The 25514-nt window shown below is 39.0% G+C and overlaps 1 protein-coding gene across 3 annotated transcripts in view; it reads right to left on the reverse strand.

The window, feature by feature from the left end:
* samd4a (sterile alpha motif domain containing 4A) overlaps nucleotides 1–25514 on the reverse strand; it is a 44897-nt gene that overhangs the window by 11041 nt on the left and 8342 nt on the right. The window contains exons 1-10 of one of the 3 annotated variants that reach the window (XM_082142334.1): nucleotides 18450–20305; nucleotides 10369–10893; nucleotides 7405–7659; nucleotides 7072–7181; nucleotides 6191–6277; nucleotides 5285–5516; nucleotides 4881–4966; nucleotides 3760–3872; nucleotides 1070–1268; nucleotides 30–156 (exon numbers count right to left, since the gene is read on the reverse strand). In XM_082142334.1, coding sequence (XP_081998460.1) covers nucleotides 30–156; nucleotides 1070–1268; nucleotides 3760–3872; nucleotides 4881–4966; nucleotides 5285–5516; nucleotides 6191–6277; nucleotides 7072–7181; nucleotides 7405–7659; nucleotides 10369–10786 — 1627 coding nt within the window. In that variant the 5' untranslated portion in view covers nucleotides 10787–10893; nucleotides 18450–20305. Of the gene's footprint in view, nucleotides 1–29; nucleotides 157–1069; nucleotides 1269–3759; nucleotides 3873–4880; nucleotides 4967–5284; nucleotides 5517–6190; nucleotides 6278–7071; nucleotides 7182–7404; nucleotides 7660–10368; nucleotides 10894–18449; nucleotides 20306–25514 lie in introns of those variants that run through there. The other 2 variants (XM_082142333.1, XM_082142332.1) reach the window with 2 other exon arrangements.

The following is a 25514-nucleotide window of genomic DNA, read 5'->3' on the forward strand; positions in this document are numbered from 1 at the left end:
ATCAGTGTGTTTGAGTTCCTGTCTCTTACCTGTTTGCTGGAACATGGCCATGGTGTGTGGGTTGGTGTGGACGGGTAGTGATCGAGTCCTCTGAACTGAGCTGTGTGTGCGGCTGGGCATGCTGTTACTGCCCCCTGGGTTGGCAAACCACAAACCCTAACAAAAAACAACAACACACGTCAACCAAATTACATTCACATCATACTACAATCTGTGCTCATGTGAATGTTGGGACTGACAAAATAGACTTGGAAAATAATAACAAATGTAACGGAATTCATTAAAATAAAATAAGAATAACACATTATAAAGCCTTTTATTGTTCTAAACATAAAATGTCTAGTTATAAAAGCATATCCTTTCTCATTAATTCAGTGTGAAACATGAACAAATTTAATGTCACACTGGGTGTGATTAGGATTCACACCCAGGATTTCTTAGGATTACATAGGATTTCTTCAGATTTTGGGGTGACATTTGTAACTGATTGTCTTGTAAGTTTCATCCATTCATGGAGTGATTTGATGCGAATAAGCCTTTCTAACCTGCCTATCCTACTTTCATTCACTCTCTCACTCCCTTCATTTGACTCCCTCTCCCCCCTTTCCTGGCCCTCCCGTTCAGAGGAGCAGGGAAAAACAGGAAATGCCTGTGCACTGTTCTCACTGCCTCTGACTAGCTCACTCTCTCTTTCTTTTTCTCCTCTCCTCTTCTTTTCTCCCCTCCCTCCAGTCGCACTTCTCCCCACACATGACTCATCGCTATTTCGCGCACCTAACCCCACCGTCCACAGACTCTGAACCGGGGAGGCAGTTGGAACTTCCTCCCATTGTAAGCGTGCCTAGAAAAATGTTTGAGCAGACACGCAAGAATGCCAGGTTATCGCTACGCTTCCAAAACCCAATCCTCAGTTGTTCCATTCAACAGTGATGTTGGAATTCTGGAATGCTGTAAATTGCCTCCAGGTCCATCCACTTCAAAAACTAGTGCTCCCTTCAGTTTGAAGTGGTAATAGAGTCATTTACGCTTTGGGTTTGGTGTTGTTGCTTTCAACTGTGAAATGACAAACCTGTCTGCCCTGTTTCAGGCCGGTAGGGGTGCTGCTGCTGCTCCGGGGGGTTGGTCCAAACAGCCCAGTGGTACCCAAAAGGCCAGGTCTTATACCAGGCAAACTCCGCATCTGATACTGGCGCAAGTTTCTCCGTGTGGGAACGCCGCTGCCTACACAGCCCGTGGTTGGGAGGGAGTTGGACTGACCGTAGCGGCTGCTGGAATGAAACAGGCAGACAGCGTCGTAAAATATATAGAAAAATATATATTAAAAACCAGAAATTTATATAGAAAAATATTTAAAACAAATTTAAAATTTATATAATAATATTATTATTAAGATATTATACATTATCAATATATATGTGTGTGTGTGTGTGTGTGTGCGCGCGTGTGTGTGTATATATTATATATCATATATATATGATGTATATCTTAATAATAATAATAATATTATATCCATTTTAAAAAGAAACGTCCTGTCACTTTCAGCTGCTTTTTTTCCTAGCAATTATTTTACCGTGTAAACATTTGTATGAACATAAAAAGATTTAACAACCGAGACATAAACGGACCAATTTTCACAGGCATCTGATGAACAGAAATGGAATAATGAGTCCCTGAACAGAGCTGAGGTCAATATCAAAAGTAGCCGTCAGTATGTGGTGTGTCCACCGGCTGCTTTGAGTACTACTGTACATCTCATCCTCATGGACCGCAGCAGATTGGCTAGTTCTTGTTACTCCACCCTTCCACCAAGACACTTTTTAAAGCTCTCGAACACGTCTGAGGGGACACGTGATCCCCCGTGCTTTGACACTGCAGGGATGACCAGCTGTCCTTCCTGTCTCCCTGTAACACTGTCTTAGACACTTACATTACAGACATTGCAGTTTTTTGCTCTGGCCTCGTCTGCAGTCCTCATGCCTCCTGCAGCAGGACTATGGCATGTTCAAATGAATGTTCAGGTGAAACAAAAAAGCTTTTTTGGCAGCAAACACTTAATATGGGTTTGGTTCATACAGGGATAAAAAAGAACCCCATGTGTAAAATGAAATACTCTGCGGTATCTTTAATGCTGTGGGCCTAATTTTCTGCCAGAGGTCCTGGACATCTTGTTCAGATACATGGCATCATGGATTCGATCAAATACCGACAGATAAAAAAATCAAAACCTGACAGCCTGTGCTAGAAATCTTATGACGGGCCATGTTTGGATCTTCCAACAGGACAGTGATCCAAAAAAAAAACGTAAAAATCAAAACAAAAATGGGTCACTGAGCACAAAACCAAGCCTCTGCAATGCCCATCCCAGTCCCCTAAACTGAACCCTATAGAAAATGAGTGGGCTGAACTGAAGAGAATGGTCTCTGATCTCTTGTCAGGTGTTCTCCAAACTCATCAGGCATTATAGGAGAAGACTCAGAGCTGTTATCTTGGAAAAAGGAGGATGAAAAAAGTATTTAATTAAAGGGGGCAAATAATGATATGTTAATTTTAAGGCACTGTAAACAAAAAAGAAAAGAAAATAATTTACAGTTTAATTGATTCATTACTTTAATGTATTTGACAGCCCTGATTTGTATTAAAAAAGACTGAAAACAAGCGAGTGCTTTTGGTATAATTTTGATTTTGGCAGAAGTACAAGATGAAAAACCAGAGTCTGTGTAGGAGGGCCTTCCAGTACTGACTTTGGCAATGGGGACCATAAAGTTACAAAGGTTGTGAACCACTAATGTAGAAGTCTGTAATGCTTCACGCTGAGACATAAAATCGGAGATTCTAGCTGAGTATCATAGGCTCTATTTTCAGACCCTGATGCAATCCAGTAGGGAGTGACGGCATACTGTGACTCATAGTCCTAAACACTTCTGTGTGGTTTGTGGTATCCGATCATCATTAAAGTCTTAGTCCAATAAATAAAAACACAGATGACAATTCTGCCGTAAATCAATCAACATATCTGACAGGGTAAACCTCAAAAGTACTGTTCTTGCCTAAAGTTCTCAGTCCACTGTATGATGTCATTTGGTAAAACTTGAGCAACAAAACAGGTTTTGCTAGGAAACACTGCCCTATTAATCAGATCAAAATCTTCCACTGAAATTTACTCAATCATTTACAAGTCACTGATAATGTACAGTTAACCTGTCAGTTTGTTACAATAATGATGGTGCAATAATGATCTGCTTAAAGGGAAAGTAAATATTCCTTTTGATTTTGTGTTCAGCAGAAGAAAGAAATTCATACAGGTTTGAAACAACTTGAGGGTGAGTAAATGATGACAGAATTTTCATTTTTGGGTGAACTATCCCTTTAAGACACAGCTACTTACCTAATTAAATTGCCCAAAAAATATTTTATGAAAACTGACAGACGCAATTACATGCTAAAACTATCTGGTAGATGTAGAAGTACCCGTTTATTTTATTTGGATTTGTTTTATTGTATTTTTCTACAGCATGTTTCGGCTTGGGTCAAACTAACCCCAAATAGGAAATCCTGAATAACAATGATTTTTTGAAGGGTAGATTTAAGGATAAAACAGAGGGTTAAAACTAATATCGGTCTAAAGGGTTTCAATATGTCGGAGGGACATGACGTTTTCCAGTATCAGAGTTTCTAGGACCCCAGACAGAAGAAAAGTAAATCTCAGCAGAACAAAAGGTTAAATTGCGTGCTAACCATGACCTCCAAAATTCACTCTACCTTCGTCTCTGTCCTGTTAAGTCCAGTAAAGTTTTCCGTGAAATTGACCGGAACTGCACCTGCACCTGCTGTTTCCATGACAACAACCTCTTCTTCTGCGTCTCTGTGAAGGCCTGCGAGGGGTGCGAGACGTCAGAGCAGTGAGGGGTGGGACAAAGAGACTCAACACTGCCCACCATTAACATCACACCTCATAAGTGAAGACTCCAAAACCGTGTCTAATGGGACTATGTCTGCTTATTCTTTAATTATGTGTGATTTGTTCAGCAGTTTCAATAATAAGAATAATACAAACCAATAAAAAGAACTGTATGCTTGCCATTTGCTGACCATGACAGTCACGAACGACTAAACTAAAGCAGTTTTGTATTTTGATTGGGATAAAAGTACCTAATCCATAAATGCCTTAAACACCATGAAATCAAAATGGTTTAGTGACTTTAAGATCACGGTTATTAGCTTTGAAACATGAAATAAATTATATTTTTTTATCAGATGCACTCTTCCTGATAAGAAGACCATAAATATTGATGACAATATACAAATACAAATTTTATCCAATCAAATGCTCTCTAGAACGATAATGTCCCCATCGGTCTTTAATTATTTAAAAATAGATTTTATTTTTTATATTATGTCCTTTTGTCTTTTTTATTAGTTTTTAAAAATATTTCTATTTGGCTTTAATTTATTTTTTATATCTGTTTAAGTTATTTTAATGTTTCAACTCTTATCCCAACAAACCATACATCAATCTAATTTAATTATTTATTTAATTTAATTTAATATTTCAATTTAATTTAATCTAATTTCATTTAATTTTATATTTAATTTAATTTTACTTTATTTTATTTTTAGCTTAACTTTAATTACAGAAAAATTATTGTTAATATTTTCAGTAACGGTAACCTAACCATTTGACTAAATAATGTAACATAACTATAATATAACTATACTATTATAACGTATGTTTTCCTGAGTGAAACAGGATACTCAACAAGTTAGGACTTGATTGTCTCCAATGAGAATTTATTGAATAATAAAAAGTAGATCAATATTTCATAATAAGACCCAGAACTTTCATATATTAAGAAATTAATTTTGCTTTCATGAATGCTTACCTCATGAATTAGGCACTTATCAATAAGCTGCAGGTAGGAACTAATGTTCTCCTCATCCGACCCGGAGACGAGGAGTTGTGTGCAAACTGTCACAAAGAAAGACAAAAAGAGTCACATATTTATTCAAAATAAAAATAAACACTTTTTCCATGATGCCAAAACGACTACTGCTGCTTCTATGTTTCAGTATGAGTTTAATGTGACTTTCAGTCTCATATGTTTATGGAAAGCTCAGCAAAAATTAAGGAAAGTAGATTACATAATCTCTGTCTGACAACCTCTGACCCATTTTTCTGTCTGTAAGATAAAGACGTGTGGAAATGGAAAGTAACGGATAGGATTTACACAATCCTAAAAGCCTCAAATGATTCTCAGATTACGGGAAGGAAGAACTACGCATGAACCTTTGCCCATGACGCGAGTGAACTGAGCAGGGATGTCTCCCTCGGCTATGAGCGTGGAGTTTCCCTCCGTCTCTCCTCCGCCCAGGTGTGAGCTGGCGATGCTGCTCTTCCCCTCTGCGCTCAGCAGGTGGCGCTGTGATGAATCCTCTGTGCTGCAGGTTTTAATGGGCGTCTGGATGATCTGGTGGAGCTCCTGCAAAGGAGCACGTAGATTCCCTCCCTCCAAAATATCCTGAGAGAGAGAGAGAGAGAGAGAGAGAGAGAGAGAGAGAGAGAGAGAGAGATGACAAATGAATGGATGCAAGTTATTCAAGGTTGCGGTGCAGCATTATTTTGGACACTTCCATAAATTCAATACGGGCAACTGTCAGGTGTCGGGATATTTCAGACATGTAATGAGGCGGAAAATGACATGTGAGGACAAAATAAAGGTCTACCAAAAATACGTGCGTGTTTGTTTCCCCGTCGCACGGTGCGACTCTAACGGGGCCGACACATGCGGGGCATTAAAACTTTAAATGGATCCGGCTATCGGGAGGAGGTGTCTTATTTCTGATGCTACAAATGTTCCGAGATGGAAAGCTTGATGAAAAGGTTGCTCTGAAATTAGACATCTGGCTCCTTCCTGTCTCTTGTTGTTTCAAATATTGTCCTTGAATTAAAAAGATGATAATTAACACGCATTAAAACTGCATGTGAAAATTATATTAGCGGAGGTTTGGGCTCCAGAGTTAGTGTGGCACTGCAGTTAAAGATCAAGGCTGGAAACTGTAAGATTGAAGGTGAAAACTAAAAGTGAAAAAAGCATCTGCTGTGCAAATCAATGCAAATGTGAAGTTTGTGATCAATAGGACTGTTCAGATTATGGGTTGAAATAAACTGACATGGGAAAAGAGAGGCTCTGACCTTCTCCAGACAGCGCAGCATGTTATGTCGGTCTTTCAGCTTCTGAATACTGATGATGATCTTGTGCCGTGCCCCTTTAGTGACTTGCTATAGCAGAGGAAAACAATGTTTAAGACACAATCTGACATAAAAACAGATTGCGTTCATCTTTCCTGATAATATGCAACAATGCTACTACATATACAATTTACAAATCTATAATCGTAGGTACAAGATGGACAAATTATATAAGATTCACCTACAAAAATAGCCAATTAATAGCCAAATTTCACACATAAAAACTTAAAATTTTCCATTAAGGTCCCATATGTGTTATTCCACAAGCAATGTCTTTATATGTTTTGTATGCATTGTCACCACAGTAACTCTACAACTAGTTGTGGGCACAAAGTATTTGGAGCTAAATGCACAACATAGCTAGCTAAATCAAGATACTATAATTGTGAGTCTCCCCTGTATCACATAAATGACCAGAAGTAATTAAGTCTTGTGTTTGGCTCAAACTCAGCATGTCTGTATCTTGTACATGCTAGAACTCCTCTGGCAATGTTACTTTGTAACTTTAAGCTATTAAACCGGTTGGAGGTGATCTGCAGTATTTTTGACTTATTTTCCGATATAAATACCTGAACATTCTTAAAACAAAACACATTTAGTTGAGAAAGAAAACGGCACTATATGAAGTCTATTTTTAGAGATGTCTAATAAAATTGAGTGAGATTTATGCTTAAATTAAAAAATAAATAAAAAATGCCAATGGGGTAAGAAATATAAATTGAAAGGCAACATAAATGTGTGGTATAAATTGGAAAATTCAAACATTCTGAGTAAGAAAACTATTTTTTTGATGCGTAACAATGAAGAGCAATGAAAGCACCAACCTGAGCTTCCAGCTGATGCTCTGACAGTGACATCATCTCGTCATATGTCATGGTGGAGAAGAGCCCAGCGTACTTATGTAGACGTAGACTCTTCAGCCATGCCGGCACATCTGAAAGTGACATCACATTATTTCAGATGAAAAGCAAATAAGCAATGCAAGATAGGATTTCATGTGAGTGACCTAATTTCTAAAGGTCTGGGGGCTCATCTTAATGACTCATTAGACCAATTATTTATTTCCAATATCTGTTTGCTTGCACTAAAAAATGGGTTTAACACAGTCAGTCACATCCCTGTTTCTTTAAATCTGCATGAACACATTTGTGGCTCACCCCTCATTCCGCTGCCGTCCTCATGGAATGTACTTCGGACAGCAGTGTGTTCCTCCAGGTGCTCGCTGCCTCCGCTGCCCGAGGACGCCACGCTGCTCTGGGGAGAGATGGGGGCGTGGTCGGGGGCCGGCCCGCGGGGACGCAGGTCCTCCTGAGAGAGCCACCCGTGCCCCAGAGGCTGGTTAGATCCGCCGCTCATCGGAGGGGTCAGAGACACAGAACGCCTCAGAGGACTGTGCTGCCCACCCGACAGGACTGCAAGAGAAAAGATTTTAAAAAAACAGACATGCGCCGTGAGATCGGGCCATGGGGATCATCGTGAACACAAACAAGTCGGGACCGTTATATTTCCGGAAACTTCTATCAAAAGCTTCAAATTTACAAGCTACGTTTAGTAGCTCTGCTGTTACCAAGCAGACATAAAGAGGAACTTTTTAAAACGCACTATTTTCTGTCTAGTCAGTGTGGACAATCTGAGGGTAGAATAGTACAGGGGCTTTCAGTTGCTTTAAGTATGCACAATTATTTTGGACTGCAATGAATATGAGCAACAGGATATGATTTCATACTCCAAGGGTATTCTGAATAAATAATTAATTAATAATAATGAATTCAAAATGTAACAATATACCATCTACTCCATATTCCTGTGACACTGCAAACCATGCAGCTCTTATTATAAACTGAAACTTTTTTGATGTGACCAAAACAAAATAAGAGTTTCTTAGATGTTTAATTATTACATTAAATCCAATACATTAGAATTAGATTTTATTTTTATATATATTCAGGTTTAATTTAAATTTTAAGTGATTAAAAAAATTGTTTTTGTTATTTAGTTTTACTAATTTTAGTACCTGAAATTAAATGTTTTTTTTTATTTTTTATTTAAGTTAGTTGTCAAGGTAACATTCCTAATTTTCATTTCTTTTTCTTAAATTGAAGCTTTTCATCTAATTAAATTATATATATATATATAATTCAGCTTTATTTCAATAAATGATTTTTTGTTATATAGTTTTCGATTTAGTTATCAATAACACTGGTTTACACAAACTTTTCAATGACTTTTCATAATCTTTGTTGAGAAGCATAAAACTATATATTAAATCACAATACTAAGAACAAAAATTGCTCATTTGTTTAATTCAGTTATATTTTACAAAGTACTACTGACAAACATCATAATATGTAACTTTAATGACATGTTATGAACATGCAGTTAGTAACTACACTGATTTAAGTCTCACAACATAACATGAGAAGTTATAAGCTGTTTTGATTCACAAAAAAAAAAAAAAAAAAAACTCATAAGAGTCATTCATTTTGGGAATCAGATTACACTGTTTTTGATTCACTGAAAATAACCGACTCATTAGAGTCTGAAAGATTTAGAACCCGTTCTAAATAAAAGTTTCCTTTCCCTAAAGACAGGCAAATTATATGTTATCAATAACGGGAAATCAACTCAAATTACAGTATGTACACATGAACCGTACCCCAGATCCCATTTTCAAGCAGACTTGTGTGTGGTTCCTTGGTGTGAACTTTCAATCCAACCAAACAAACCTAAATCTGATGTCAAAGAGATTCAGATTTACAGCACAAATCTGAGACAAGTCTGACTAACAGCTTCTGTAGCACTTATTGCTTTAGCCAGAACAACCAACACAAGTTTATTTGTTTCCTCCGAGGGGGGAAAACTTGGCAAACCAAACAAGCTGCGAGTCTTTTCCATTGCACCTACTAAACAGGTGAGCCTGTCTTCTTCTTCTGGAACATTCAACCCCGCCACGGGTGAGGGGAAAGAGGAAACAAACAGAGAATGAGATGGAGAAGATACGTTATAGGCCGTGTGGAGCCCGTCTTCTCCTCCTATATGCGGCTGTAAATGTTTGGACTATGTATAGGTCTTCGCGGGCTAGTTTAAAATAGGTGCCCAGCTAACATTTCAAGTTCCAGTCCCTAAATATTAGCCATTTTCCCTAAATACAAACCTCCACAAAGGATACCTTACAAGGGAAGAGCTGGGATGGTATGTGGTGCTTAGTTGGGGAGGTGAGAGGGTGTTTGTGTGTGTAAAGGAGGACACAGGATGCTCCTCTAATTCAATTTACCAATGTTCCATGGTGATTATGAGGAGAAAATTGACAATGTTTGAAAAGGGTCTTATATATTGTTACATTTTATTCTTTGTCAAGGAGACAGTGATGTTTTTTACTCTTACTTCACAATCATAATTAAGGTAAATTTGCACCTAAAAAGTACATCTGCACCTATCTCACTTTGTTGACCTGATACCCTACATGACTGAAGCAGTCATTATAAAGTATTATATTTTATAATATTAAAAAAAGTATATAGATAAAGCAGTAATTTTGTGCCTGTGTCACTTTTTGTTGACCTGTTAATCTTACATGGACCAAATTCATAATGACTTCATGTTTTAAAAGCCTACATCCCGAGGTTGCTGGAGGAGAGTTGTGAAACCAGTCCTTTGTGCTGTTGAAACTCTAAGTAGTCAAAAAATAAAGAGGATCTGGTAGAGCAGTGCTTTAAATGTGCCCTTATTTATATCCTCAGCTGTCTCCTTCATCAGAAAAAAAAGACCCTTGCATTCTTAGCTGGAAATATCGTGCTCTGACCACAGATATGTTCAATCTGAATATCTTTGTTACGCCCACAGCACGGCTGTGTTCTGAATGCTCCTACATGCGAGATAAAATTGAAGTCTTAAGTACAGCATCTGAATTGTCCTGGAGGAAATGGGTAGGGATTTGAGAGGGTCACTCACAATAATGTCATTTTTTAAAGAGTTGCTGAATCTGCAGCTGTTTTAATCTCACTTGCCAAAGAAAAAAAAACAGATAGTTTAGATGAAACACCTGTGGTTATAGACAGACTAAGCAACGGGAGACAAAGAGTGTCCCGGGTTAAGCCAAAAGTGAAGAATAGCCCACTCACTTGTGTTGGTCCCACTGCCTGTTCCTACAGCATTGATAGTGGAGGGCACAGAGGATGCTGGGTACAGTGAGAGGTGGCCGTTTTCACAGCCCTGTTGCTGATGCTGCTGCCAACTTCCGAGCCCAGAGTCCCTCGAGCCCTGCCAGCCATTGAGGCGGTCATCCGACCCGTAGCGCTGGTGGTGGGGGTAGAGGTGCGGAGGCTGCCCGTGGTGAGATGAAGACACACGCTCAAGGGAGTCTCCTGCGCCCCGGGCAGCCGCCCGCTCCTCCAGGTGGTTGAGCCAGAGGGCGAGGTTCGCCCGGTCCTCGAGGGAGGTTGCAGGGTGAATGAGGGCGTAGGACAGAAGCTGCCTGCTTTCCTCCAAGTGCCGGCCATGTTCGATAGTGTGGCTCAAGATCTTTGGCAGGAGACTCATGTACTCCACCTTGGCCTCGACGTTGCCCGGTTTAAGGAGAGGCAGGTGAGTCAGAACCAGAGAGATGACCCGTTCCTTCGTCTCGCTCTGCCACTGACTGATCAATACTGCAAAACAAAAAAAAGTAAATAGCATTAAGTTAGGAAAAGGTTAGCATGAGTTAACAGTTTAAAGTTTAAAATAAAGAATGAAATAAAAGGAATTCAAAAGTATAGCATAAGTTTACACCTTAATAAAATAAAAATAAAATAAAAGCTAAAGGAGTTTAGCGCAAGTTCACAGAAAAGGGCACATTCAAAATAAGTAATAAAATAAAAGGAATTCAAGGTTAATAAAATTAAATATGAGATTAACTTGAGCAAAGTCATCCCTGTTTTTCAATCTTCCTTTAAAATAGCTGCCACATTTTAAATCTTTTTTTGAGAGCACTACTCATAACCAGGGTCACGCAGCCTATTTTAACATGCCTCAGAAACTATAGGAACTATAGATATTTTGAGGTCACGACAGAGGCTTTGTCCACCACCAATAATAGAGAACGTCGGCCACGGAGTGAACTTCTGGCCACTTCCAGATCAGGTCTATGACTCATTTATTCTCTTGGTCTGCCTTTTACGTATAGCCACAAATGGGATCCAGGAATGTCTTGTATGATCACAATCTCATGAAAGCTAGAAAAAAAGAAAATAAGTCTCACATTTTTAGGATGACTAGGATTGTTTTTCATAACCATATTATGAAAAAATAAAATAAAATAAAATAAAATAAATAATAATAATGTGAGAAAATAATGATATTTATTACTTAAATTATAAAAAAATAATTAAACATCATTGTAGTATGTGCTACTACCTTTAATGCGGACTTAAAGAAATCATTATTTTAAATTGTGAGTCACAACTGAAAATAATGGGAATTACAGAAAGTAACTTTATAAGATGATGATCTACACTCAAATACTTTTACTTGCCTTTATTAAATAGTTTCAGTGGGACATAACAATTTAATTCTTCCTCAACGAACAAAATAATTGCAAAAATGATCACATCCGGATACATTATGGTAATGAGAATTTGTGCTTAGTCCCAAAAATGTTCTAAAAATAAGTCATATCTGTTATGCAAAACTTTTCCCTGTTTGATTTTGGGACTAAATGAGACCCTGACACGTTCTGACCAGTATGCAAAACTGGAAAATAATCATTACCATAAGATCAAGAGACACATTTTGCAGTTCAAAAAGACAACAATGATTGTAGCGTTAATGAAACAGGATCATAAATGACTGTTTCATAAGTGTGTGCATGAGTAGAGATGTTTCAGAGGTCTCCTGTCATGTTTAGCAGGGAGTTATGCTTGTTTAGACCACATCATACCAATGTCATGCTAAAGAGAGACACACAGACTTGAGGACAACTGGAGACCAATGATTAAGTGTCTCTCTGGGAGTCTTTTTCAGGCATTTCCATTTTTACTGATGGGCCAACGGGCTTCAAGAGTGGTCCTTTATCTGAGACTTTTAAGCAATATTCAGTATTCAAACCTGCAACATATCAGTTACTAAGCCAGACTTTAAGGCAAAATCCATTTGTTATAAAACACAAAACAAAAAGTGTTTGATGGAAACATTTAATCAAGTTCATGTCTTCAGTACTAAATAAGACCATGTGTGTGCAACCGCAATCACAAACCACTAAAAACATGCCATGTTAAGGGGTGACTTTCGCAAGATGTGACAAACTATGTAAAAAAGAACGTTTCTGAAATAAACATGAGACAAAAGCGCCAATTCAGAAACACAGGAAAATCCAAAATGTGGTGAGAGAAGGTTATTCATCCACCACAACGTGTCACCACTCAGCCCGGTTCAGTTTGTGCCTTGCCAAAGGTTGTGATGAGTTTATCTGGTAATAAAGTCCTCATGACCCTCAGTAACACTCCTCTACTAAAATTAGAGCTCAGCATTCAACTTGGCCAGCGTCCTGCTCTACCTCAGTGGTTGCCAGCTCCTCTATGGCTCCCACTCTCCTCCATCATTACACAGTTCTTCTTCCTTCGCTCCACCCATCCAGCTGGATATAGAGGGAGTGCTGCTGCTAAAACAATGCAACCTACTCATCTCAAGGATTCGGACTTCCTCTGCCACCATCCCCCCGTTCACTTCCTTCAGGATCCGATCACAGAGCTTCCAGAGAGACGGTAGCCCTCTTTCTCACACTCTCCCTTTTCCGTGCGTCTCACTGCTGAATCCTACATTGGAAATTTTGCAAGAACAGACTCACCAGATATTGCAAAACCCATCTCATGTGTGAGCTAGACAAGTTCAAGTTCAAATAATCTGAGTTCAGTCAGTTTTTTGCATACTTGCATTACGTTCTGACACATTTGGGAACATAACACATACCGATAGGCCATTAATTAATAACCAATAAATTGCTGATATTAAAATTCTATATTATCAAGTTATATTATTATAGTATTAGCTTTTATTTTTATGTTATTTTGTAATTTATGCGCTTTTGTAATTTTTAAGGTCGGTTGCATAAATCGCTAAGACTAGTTTTACAAGTAAGACTTTTTTTCTTTAAGACCGTTCATAACATAAAAACCTAGATTGGCCTATTCTGGTACCGAAAAGTAAGACTGGCTGCCCCTTGACAGTTAGTGGGTCATACTAGATCTTAAAACACTGTCTTAAAGGAACACTCCACCGTTTTTTGAAATAGGGCTTATTCACCTTCTTTCCTACATTTAGATAGGTGGGCAAATGCATTTTTGTCTCAGTGCATGCATTGTTTTAGTTTGACAGGGTCGGCGCTAGCTTAGCTTAGCATAATGAATGGAATCCTTTGTTGCCAGCTAGCATGTCCTGAGTAAAAGTGATATAAAAAATTTAAAAAACCCACCTAATTACTTCTTGTGGCCTGCGTATTCACAACAAGTACAAATAGCGATGCAGATTAACACTAGACGATTTCCTATGCAGATATTGACTTGGGACTATATTAGGGGGAAGCACAGGTGAAGCACTGCTACGTGGGCGCAGAGATATCACGCCCAAGTAGCAGTGCTTCGCCTGTGCTTCCCCCTAATATAGTCCTTAATATATAAGTCAATATCTGCCTAGGAAATCGCCTAGTGTTAATCTGCATCACTATTTGTACTTGTTGTGAATACGCAGGCCACAAGAAGTAATTAGGTGGGTTTTTTAAATTTTTTATATCACTTTTACTCAGGACATGCTAGCTGGCAACAAAGGATTCCATTCATTGTGCTAAGCTAAGCTAGCGCCGACCCTGTCAAACTAAAACAATGCATGCACTGAGACAAAAATGCATTTGCCCACCTATCTAAATGTAGGAAAGAAAGTGAATAAGCCCTATTTCAAAAAACGGTGGAGTGTTCCTTTAACATAATGGCTATGTTTATGCAACTGGCCCAATGTTTATGTTTATGCAACTGAAAAATGTTGGCAAAATGGTCTAGTGACTTAGCCAGCTGTTAAATTCCCCAAAAAACCTTTAAAACCAGCTTGACCAGGCTAGGAGAGCACACACAGGACGAGCAAACCTGGATCAAGCTGTTTTTTTTATCAGTAATCCAGTGAAAGGTACATAAAACATACTAATTCATATCTCATAGCTAAGCAGTCGGTTCATAGACCCCGTTCTTGTGGGACGTAACCCTCACAGGAATGCGTTTCTCTCTCTCCTTCTGTGCCCACAACTCTCTCCTTTTTTTAACTCTTCTTTTGACTTATCCACCAAACCGCCCTCCTTTTACAGTATTTAAAGTGTTTACAACTATTAACTAAAGCATTGGAACAAAAAAGTTGGATGTGATTTAAAGAAAGAGAGAGAAAGAGGCCGAAACGGAGTGAAAGCAACACTCTGCAGGGAGTCTGTGAATCACAGTTGATTCACAGCGGTCAGTCTGAGGAAAGCCCTTCTTTAAGGCTTCACTGAGTCATTTTTAGACAGTAAAACAATGTGTTCCAGTGAACTCCACGTGGCGCCCGCTCTCAGGGAACAGAGCTTTCAAACATCCCTGAGTTCGGCCGTAATTTGTTTTTTTCTCCACCCCTTGCACTTAACCTTCCGATTGGCTTAAATTAGAAGCTGCTCTTCAATGGCACAATGTTTGAGTGCACAAACTACTCTAGAGGAGCGAGGCCTGAGCAAAAACAATGACTGAAAATATTCCTTCTGAGTGAGCCTCACTAAACACATTACTGTCTTTATGAGCAGGTCAATGAATCATTCAACCAACTGATTTGTTCAAGAACGAAACGACTGACTGGCTGAATTTGGAATATCATGCTGTCATTCTACTCCTAATTTTAACATACAAAGGTCTGACAGAAATTGTAAGAGTAGCAATTCAAATTCAGCCACTGTGTTTATGAGTGAGACAATGAATCATAAATCGACTTCGGAACCAATCTCAGACATATATCCGATGAGTGCCTGAAGTTGATACTTGGTACTTTTTGAATTTTGACAACTCTATTCAGGAATAAAACAAGACTGGCTGAATTTGGAATGTCATACAATCATCCTACTTCTAATTTTACATATAAAACATGAAATAGAAAGAAATAGAAATAGTAGTAGAAATATAGTAGCATGCTCATTTAACTGATTACGGATTAAATCTCATACACATAATAATACTAATAATCAATGTCAATATTGAAGTGTATCTCCTGGCATAGCAGGGTGTCAGTCAGAGTCGATATGTTACATATGAAGCAAAGAAGCCAGTGTGATGAAGAGAATACAGCCAGCCTTGTACATCAACAGACCTTTAACAAACAAACAAACAAACAGAACACAGACAGACATGCTGTTCACCAGACGGAGATGGGTGATTAAACCCAAGCAGTGCACATTAGAGACCATTCAGCCGACCGTACGCAGACAGACATTTTCCCCTTTTAATTAGATGAACTTTGAGTCACTTATAATGAGAGACTGAATATAAACCCCCTGCAGGCCGGTCACAGCATCAGTGCCCCTCCTGAATATGGATACACGCCTGGATAACATGCAACCACCCCATCCTATGTCATCAGATGCTCCATTAACACCAGGGACACAATTGGCGGCTGATAAAAACACATGCACAGTCATACAAACAGTCAAGCACATGCCTACGTATGCATGGGAGGAGATGTGTTTGTCAGACACATGATTCTCTCAAGCTAAAAATAGGATGGCCACAACACCAAATCCAAACACCAGGGGACTGGTGATAACACCCTATTTATACGAGACCATCAGAGACGGCATCAACTGAAACCACACACACCCTGTGCTGACACACTGCACACAGTAAGGTCACTGAAATGTGGTTTTGTGACCTCATTTTCACCTTGGTCTCTTAAAAAAAAAAAGTACTATGGTATCAGGTTTCCATAGTACATCCATAGTACATAGTCTTACATTCTTTCTAATATAAATATACACTCACCGGCCATTTTATTAGGTACACTTTGATAGTACCGGGTTGGACCCCCTTTTGCCTTCAAAACTGGCTTAATTCTTCGTGGCACAGATTCAACAAGGTGCTCAGTTGCCCAAAGTATGGCGAGACCATTACACCACCAACAGCCTGAACCATTGACCCAAGGCAGGATGGATCCATGCTTCATGTTGTTTACACCAAATTCTGACCCGACCATCTGAATGGCGCAACAGAACATCGAGACTCATCAGACCAAGCAACCCTTTTTCAATCTTCTATCGTCCAATTTTGGTCAGCCCATGCCAATTGTAGCCTCATTTTCCTGTTATTAGCTGACAGGAGTGGCACCCAGTGTGATCCTCTGCTGCTGTGGCCCATCTGCTTTAAGCTTTGACATGATGTGCATTCAGAGATGCTCTTCTGCAGACCTTGGTTGTAACTAGTGGTAATTTCAGTAACTGTTGCTTTTCTATCAGCTCGAAGCAATCTGGCCATTCTCCTCTGACCTCTGGCATCAACAAGAACTGCAGCTCACTGGATATTTCCTCTTTTTCAGACAATTATCTGTAAACCCTAGAGATGATTGTGCGTGATAATCCCAGTAGATCAGCAGTTTCTGAAATACTCAGACCAGCCCGTCTGGCACCAACAATCATGCCATGTCCAAAGTCACTTAAATCACCTTTCTTCCCCATTCTGATGCTCAGTTTGAACTTCAGCTGATCGTCCTGACCATGTCTGCATGCCTAAAAGCATTGAGTTGCTGCCATCCATTTGATTGGCTGATCTTTCTGACCCCAAACTTTTGTACATACTAAAAGGTACTTGAACAGCACCATCATAGTGTTTTTTTAACAGTAATAAAATAAAACATGAGGGTAATACAATTCATAATGTGGCTGCATCCACGGTGATCCTGGGCTCAACTATTGTCCAATATTTGTCTTGTTAGCACAACAAACACAGCAAGAGTTGGTTTAGAACAGGATCATTCCTTTTTTATAGTTGTTGAGTCAACAAAGTAAGGACACAATGTGTTCCTGGGAGGATGAAGCACCACTTTTTAATCTCTTTGGAGGGAGACAGTGGACACACAACGTCAGGTTCAGGAATAATGCCAATAAGCACCAGACGCAGCTGTAAAAGAACCAAAACTGCTGTATAACACATCAGAAGGTCTAAAAATTAGGTCTGTCTGTACTCTTTTTTCCACTTATGAGGGAAAAAACAACAACACTGGAATTGGTCTGTGGACACAGTACGAACTTGCACCGAGAAGATTTTTTCCAGATAGGGAAAGAGGGGAAAGGAAAAATGGCCTATTTGGAAAAAAGTGGCTAGAGAGTGAGAAGAGAAAGAACGAGAGAGAGAGAGAGAGAGAGAGAGAGAGAGAGAGAGAGAGAGAGTGAGAGAGAGAGAGAGAGAGAGAAAGAACCAGAGAGAGAGAGAGAGAAAGAACCAGAGAGAGAGAGAGAGAGAGAAGAGAGAGAGAACGAACCAGAGAGAGAGAGAGAGAGAGAGAGAGAGAGAGAGAGAGAGAGAGAGAGAGAGAGAGAGAGAGAGAAAGAACCAGAGAGATAGAGAGAGAGAGAGAGAGAGAGAGAGAGAACGAACCAGAGAGAGAGAGAGAGAGAGAGAGGAGAGAGAGAGAGAGATGAGAGAGAGAGAGAGAGAGAAAGAACCAGAGAGAGAGAGAGAGAGAGAGAGAGAGAGAAGAGAACGAACCAGAGAGAGAGAGAGAGAAGGAGAGAGAGAGAGAGAGAGAGAGAGAGAACGAACCAGAGAGAGAGAGAGAGAGAGAGAGAGAGAGAGAGAGAGAGAGAGAGAGAGAGAGAGAGAGAGAGAGAGAGAGAGAGAGAGAGAGAGAGAGAGAGAGAGAGAGGATCCCCACCCATCCCTCTGGCTGCTTGCTCCAGCTCAGCAGTGCGGAATGTTCTGGCATACCACAGGTCTAACAGAAGAATGCACAGTTTCCGACTGGGGTGCGTTGCATCCGAAAGGACGCTGGTTAGACACATACCTTCTTTTTGAGATCATCCCCCTCAACGCTACTTTAGCAAACACTTCCTTAAACGGGCTCCCCAAGATCTAATGCATTCAGCAGAGTAGTGGGTGGAGAGAAATATGGAGCATCATTGATATAGAGAAAGGAAAGGGAGGGGAAGAGAAAAGAAAAGAAAAAAAGTAAGGAGAATTACCGTATGGCTAAACCAAACACCATTCCACCTAATGACCAGTGGAAACACTTCCATGTGAAGGACAGAGGCCCATTGAAAAGATTCCCAGGAGTCCGGAATAAGACACTCATGTGAGTGGGAAGCTGGGAGGAAAGCCTCAGATGACACTCCAAGAAGTAACAGAGGAAAGAATGAAAAAATGACAGAATCGATGTGTGGTATCCTGAAATGACACCCACGGGGAGTGTGCGTGAAGCTCTGGAGAGGCTGACGCTTTAGTTGGCAGAGAAAGAAAGAATGTAAAAGAGGCCCCTGTTGAACTTCAGTGGCCCCACCTTTCTTCAACAGCAGTTTTAACAGGCAATGGCTCGATCTCTACAGGTCTCCACAGGCCCGGACCCCACCGGCACCCTGTCTGGGCCTTATAGTGCACCTAAATTTCAGTATGTACAGTAGCTGGGCCAAGCAGATAACAAATTGCCACTGCCCATTGGGAATGAAATAGGGTTCAGTGAAGTTCTTGATGGCACAAAGTTATTGCATTCTCAAAACTGGGAATAAACTTGTATGCAAAGACCATGTTTGTTTGTGGGCATGTTATGTTGTAACAGTCAGTTACGCCATTATTCAGCTCTCAGGCCAGTTGAATTTGTGAAGGTTTGACAATCATATTTGATTGAAATAAGGCATAATCATCTTCCTCGGTCTGCCTCAAAGGTCCTGACCTTCTGACTCCTACACAGACAGAGTTGCCCTTGGTCAGCTGAATTAATTACCCAGAAGGTGTAAACATGCAACTTCAGGTCATCCGCCCCCTCAGTTCCTCTTCACTCACAAATCGCTAAATGTTACGTCTGCTGTAGAAATTAGAGAATGAGGCCGACAGTTCTAATTTTGGCTTGGCAGGCTCATTGTACTGAGAGTGTCTGTACTCGCGCATGCACTTTCTTCCTCTCTTCCTTTGAGCCAGTGATATTTATGGCCGCTAATCCTGTTCGATGTTGGAAATAGCAGCACAGGCTAACTAACCATTGAGCTCAGCTGGACGGACAACAAAGTGGGAAACACCTGCCTCTGTCAGTAGACACAGCAGTCACAGTGGCTCCGAGTCATCTGTGCGTGTCTCTATTGTTCGGAACGGATGATGAGCTCCCGCTCTCAAATGCAGGAAGCTCGTCACGTCCCACATGTGAACCTCATTCACCGACCCCGAAGCGTTTTTTCTATCTGATCTTTAAGATGTTAAATGAAAGCCCCGGGAAGTTTTCAACCTGTGAAAATGAGCAATGCTGTTTCCATCTTGACCCAAATGTGCTGCAGTGCAAAAACAGGTTTGGCCTGATCCTAAAAAAAACAGAAACATTCCGATATTTTGATTATCTGTGATAATCGCTGAAACAACAACCGCAAAAATATGTCGACTATGAACAATTCCTCCATAATCACAATAATGAATGGCCTAGTCATTGCATTTTTCTTTTGATATGAAGGATTATGATTGTTTTGCTAAAGAGTGCTAATATTTCACCTCATCAGCAGTCAGTGAGGAAACCATGAGGCTTCAGACTTTGGCCCCAAAAACCTGCTCCATTCATAACCCCCAGATAGGACAACCTCGGGCAGGAAGTGCCATTGTAACCTGATGACCGTAACAGCCGTAAAAGATGTGCTGGAATCAAACGGAAGTTTAGTCTACCTGTGGAAGCCCAAGGGGATGTGTGTGTTTAGCCACTTTAGTTCACTTTTGTGACAAATGAATTACTCCTTGTACAAATATTCCATGTAGTCTTTCAATTAAGAAGAGTAAAACTGTAATACAATGTAAAACAAACAAACAAGCATGTCACATTGCAGGACATTTTAAATTGAAGGGACATAAAATTAACAATTGTCATTTGACTTTAAAGTCCCTACATAGAGTACATTTAAAAGCTAGAACAATTTTGGCTAGAATAACCAAAATAAGAGAGTGTCAGACACCTCAGAATTGTAAAATTAATAATACTGATAACATGATGGATGAATGGTCGATAACTACATATCCTATTCCTTTTTATGAAAAAGTAACTAAAATCTACTTTAAAAAAAATATAAAACAATTTTATCCTTCATGAAAGAATTTAAAAATATTAAACGCCTAAATTGTTGCTGTTCATCAATATGATGTTAAAATAGTACATTTAAGTAAATTTTTAAGGTAACACGCCGACTTTTGGGACTTTAGCTTATTCACCGTATCCCCCAGAGTTAGTATCTCTCAGAGTAGAGTTGTATCCAACTCTGAGCGAGCTCTCTGCTCCTCACCACGGGGCTTCTCAGGTGCTGCGAGCAAATCACTTCGCCCAAGTACCAGTGCTTCACCTTCTGAGAAAATAGTTCCCAGTATGTATACGGTTATAAGATGGCTGTGTCTCATGTGACTTTGTTATTTGTACACGCTGTGACTATACAAAATCACAACATGTAAATAAGAAAATGTGGCGTTATTTTGTCACTTATTGGGTGCAGTATGCTAGCTGGAGCCATTTACCTCCAGTCTTTGTGCTAAGCTAGGCTAGCGGTGGGTGCGTCAGACAGAGTCAGGCACGCACGGAGATGAAAAGGGTATGTATGGACTTATCTAACTCTGGGGGATACGGTGAAAAGGCTAAAGTCCCAAAAAGTCAGCGTGTTCCTTTAAGTAAATTACTGTTTTATCAAATTGTTGGTGTTTTTAAAGATTAGCGTTAGATGACAACAAAGGTTTTGTATATATATATTTTTTTAAATAAAGAAAATGAGCATGCACAATTAATAGCATGCACAATTAATAGCATGCACAAATATCCCATACTGGTGATATTGATAATATCGAGCAGTATCTGACTGATACGGTGCCAATATATTCTAAAAAAATCACAAATTATATCAAAACAATTATACCTTTAATGATCAAGTTAAAACTAAATTTTTTGTTAAAAAAACACTATGAGAGGCAAATAATAATAATAAAAATACTACTTTTGGGCAAGTCCCAAGTCAAACCTGATGTGTTCCTATAAAAACTGAGCCTAAAAAAATCAGGCTTCATAGAATTATTTTTTTTCTCAAGGAAACTTTGGAGACAAACTCTGGCACAATGCGTCACTGTAACCAGATGGATGTAACATCTATAAAAGCCTCGACTGATGGAACATCAATTTAGTCTACCTGTAGACGTTCCAGGGGTTTGTGTGTGTGTTCGTGTGGCGCAGAATGTCACAGCTGGAGCTATTCCTGGAATGTGAGCCTCAAGTCTGCGGATTTGAGCTCAGAGAGCTCTATTTAAGGAAATGTCTGGGCCCCTGTGCTACTTGAACCCCCTCCTCATTCACCGATCATTATTTTCCTATTCGGAAGAAATCTTTATTTCCGTACCTGCAGGAGAGAGAACAGAGATTCTTTTGCGAGCTGATCTGTGAAAAAAGTCCCATTTAGGGCAACTGAAAAGAACACATCCTCAAACTCAAACTCAAATGCAAACCCACTCCTGCTTCACGACTGTCTGGGAGCTGAACGGAGTGGTGGGAGGGGGAGAGTCTCAGCCTGACCTCTTAAAAGCGCAATCAGCACTTTTGAACAAAGTCTGCATTGTGGCACCGTGATGCAGCTGCCTGCACTATGTATTGCAGCTGCAGAATAACGCATACTAAACAGTAGCCACAAAGAGACATGACACCAGCCTCACCAAAGACACACTCAAGTGAAGCAATGAGAACTGCTAGGTATGTGAAGAGCGAGTGTCTTGACGCATTGTTCTCTGCTGCAGTCAAGCGTGCACTGACAGCTCGGTCTGATGGCGAGGGAGATAACCGAGAGGAGCATGAGGCAGGACACAGGAGGTGGAGAGGAGACCGTTGAAGAGGAGAGCCTCGCCAGTAGATTTCACCATCTTTTAAGCAAAGACACATTCAATTCATCAAAAGTGACAGTAAAGACATTTTGGCTATAAAGTTCAAATAACTTCTATTTCAAATAAATGCTGCTTTTAAACATTCTAATCATCAAGGAATCCTGAAAAGTGTATCAGTTTCTACAAACATATTAAGCAGCACAACAGTTTTTAACATTGATGATAATAATAAATGTTTCTTGAGCAGCAAATCAGCATATTAGAATGATTTCTGAAGGATCATGTATGTGACACTGAAGACTGGAGTAATAATGCTGAAAATTCAGCTTTGCCTTTACAGAAAGACATTACTTAATTTGAAAATATATAAATAGAAAACAGTTATTTTAAATTATAATAATATTTCACAATATTACTGTATTTTTTTAATCAAAGCCAATATAAAAAAATCTTAACCGCAAATTTTTGAACAGTAGTACATATGCCAAAATATACACATTTACAATTTACAATAAGATTTGTTAACATTAACTACATTAGTTAACATGAAATAACAATGAAAAATACTTGCAAAAAAAGCATTTAGTAATCTTAGTTAATATTAATTTCAACATTTATTAATACATTATTAAAATCAAAAGTTGTATTTGTTAATATTATTTAATAGACCTGAGCTAACATGAAATAACGAACAGTTAAATAACATTAACATTAAGATGAATAAATATTGTAAACAAATGTATTGCTCATTGTTAATGTTATTTAATGCATTAACATTACAAATACAACCTTTTTGTAAGGTGTTAGCCTCATCTTGTCTTATATCATCATCATCATCATCTTATTTATATATGTTATCTAAACAGCCATATTCATTAAAATTGCAATTTTGTCCATAAATAAATTACTTAAAAATAATAAAGTACTTTTTTCATCAGTACCAGCTCAACATTTTTTTTTTAAATGCAAGCAATGAGCCTTTTCTCTTTAAATGACATATTTCTAATGGTATATCATATAAAACAGGTATATCGCTCAACTCCCTAGCCATGGTAAAAATGAATAATTGGATGTGTTATAGCCTAATCATCATTATGTCCAGGGATCAATCAAAAGCTGATTGATCTCAAGAAAGACTTATCTAGCAAACCTCAAGACAACATAAGACAAGAATCTCCCAAATGACAAAATGCCACATGCATGAAAACTGCATGTAACCAACATAAAAGAAGATTGCTATTGCTGTCTCAGCTAATCAAACCGACTTGCAGTTGAGCGCAATTGTATAGACAAGACCGCAAATTAAACACAGTCTCCTTCAACAGCAGCAGAGATGCCATAAGGAAAGCAACTGTTCTCAGTAAGGAGAAAGGATGATATATCTTATGCCTTTCAAGTACCTGCATGTCATCCATTCCTTTTCGCTGAGATGAGCATATTTTGCCATTCATTAGGATGAGAAACAGGTGATGTGTAAGTTATCACCCAGACTGACTCAAGTGCTGATGTCATCCAAGCTCAGCATTTCTCTGAGGCACCTTAACAAAGTTAACATCGGCGCCACGGTTTCAACAACTTTACTCACGTGAAAAACAAGAAGTGGTACCAAAGTAAAGCGTGTCTGAGAGGGCAAAGTTAATGCTAATTACACCACATTGAGCTTCTCTTCAAAGATTTTCAGTTCAATTTTGACACAGCCTAATGTTCAAGGTCTTCTGTATACAACAACACATTAATATCTATCTAATGTTTAATGCTAATACATAAATACATGTTTTTGCCATTAAATTGACATTGACAACTCATAGATGATCAAGGCCGGGTCAAAAGGATTTTTTAATATTATTAATGTCAGTTAATTGAGTCTGGTTGAGAGGAACGTGAGGAAATTTAATCGATATAGAAAATGTATTTTATTATATTGATTATAAAGTAAAACTGATGATTGATTATGTTATGACCTGTAATGGTCCAATATTTTAGTGTATAAGAAGACAAAAGGTTCAGATTGAGTATCATGATCAATATTGTTACCTAGCATTTGTTATTGTATTTTCATAAAACCATTTTATGGTTTAACCAAAAACTATGACTTCATAAAGATCAAAACATAAAATGTAATTGCTCTAAAATCGCAACTGTGCAACAGTGCTACAGTATTTTGTTTGTCTAGTAGTTTTTAATCGATGGTCTAAAATTGAAAAAACTTTCACCCAGCTTGATTAGTGTTTCAAAGAAGAACGAAAGTTGAATGCTTTGTAACGATGTGGGTAATCAATGCCAAAATTTCGTTTTTGGGTAAACTATCCCTTTAAGGACTTTGCGTTTTACAAGCAACAAGTCATAAAATCACTATAGAGCCAAAAAAGACCTGCTGAACAAGAAGAAGAGGGTCTTCAGGTCTGGAGATTGGGAGAGATAAAGCAAGTGCAGGTATTGCAAAAAAGACAACTCTATTGTATAAGGGGAAAACAGTCTAGCAGAATAATGTGAGAGAGATGGTATATTGAGGTTTTATCCAAAGCAACATAAAGTACACTTAAATCAAAGAAAATCTGACATCTTACTCAAGAGCTCATTTGGACAACAGGTGGATGATGGTTTCATTTTACACACCAAGCCGACGTCAAAGAACTATAGCAACGATGAAAGCTGACTGTGTTGTTGCCTCTCATCGGCTGCGTCTCGGCCAAAAAGCTGTGCTTGAACACACCAAAAGGACTAAAGGCGACAGTCAACTTGCACGTGCGTTCTTCACCTTCGTATAAGTAAACACCTGTCTATATCAGCAGGAATCAATAGTCTATTTTTGTCATTCAAAAAGGGAAACCAAAACTAGGACTACGGATAAACAAACCGTAAACAAAGCAGCGCTTGCTTACCATTTTGAATATCAATCACGCTGATCACATTCTTCATTCCAGTCAGCTCATGTTATTATGAACATATTCGTGCATTCGAAAGCTCAAGTAAGATTATTACAGTCTTCTGTCTGTACCGTCTCGACTTCTTTGCTCGCTTTCATCACTCGTTTGACAATCAGTTTTCTCTCTCACCAACGGCTCAAAATGCCAAATCGGCCTAAAAAACCCGGACGGCGTTGGACTAGAGACTTGGTGTGCCAGTCTTTACACCAGCGATATTGGTGATACAGGGACTATTAATAACTCCAACAGGCCAGTAACCTGGTAGTGCTGGAGAACTTCCCAGGAAAT

This window comes from Leuciscus leuciscus (assembly GCF_965113295.1).
Source record: "Leuciscus leuciscus genome assembly, chromosome: 17".
NCBI lineage: Eukaryota > Metazoa > Chordata > Actinopteri > Cypriniformes > Leuciscidae > Leuciscus > Leuciscus leuciscus.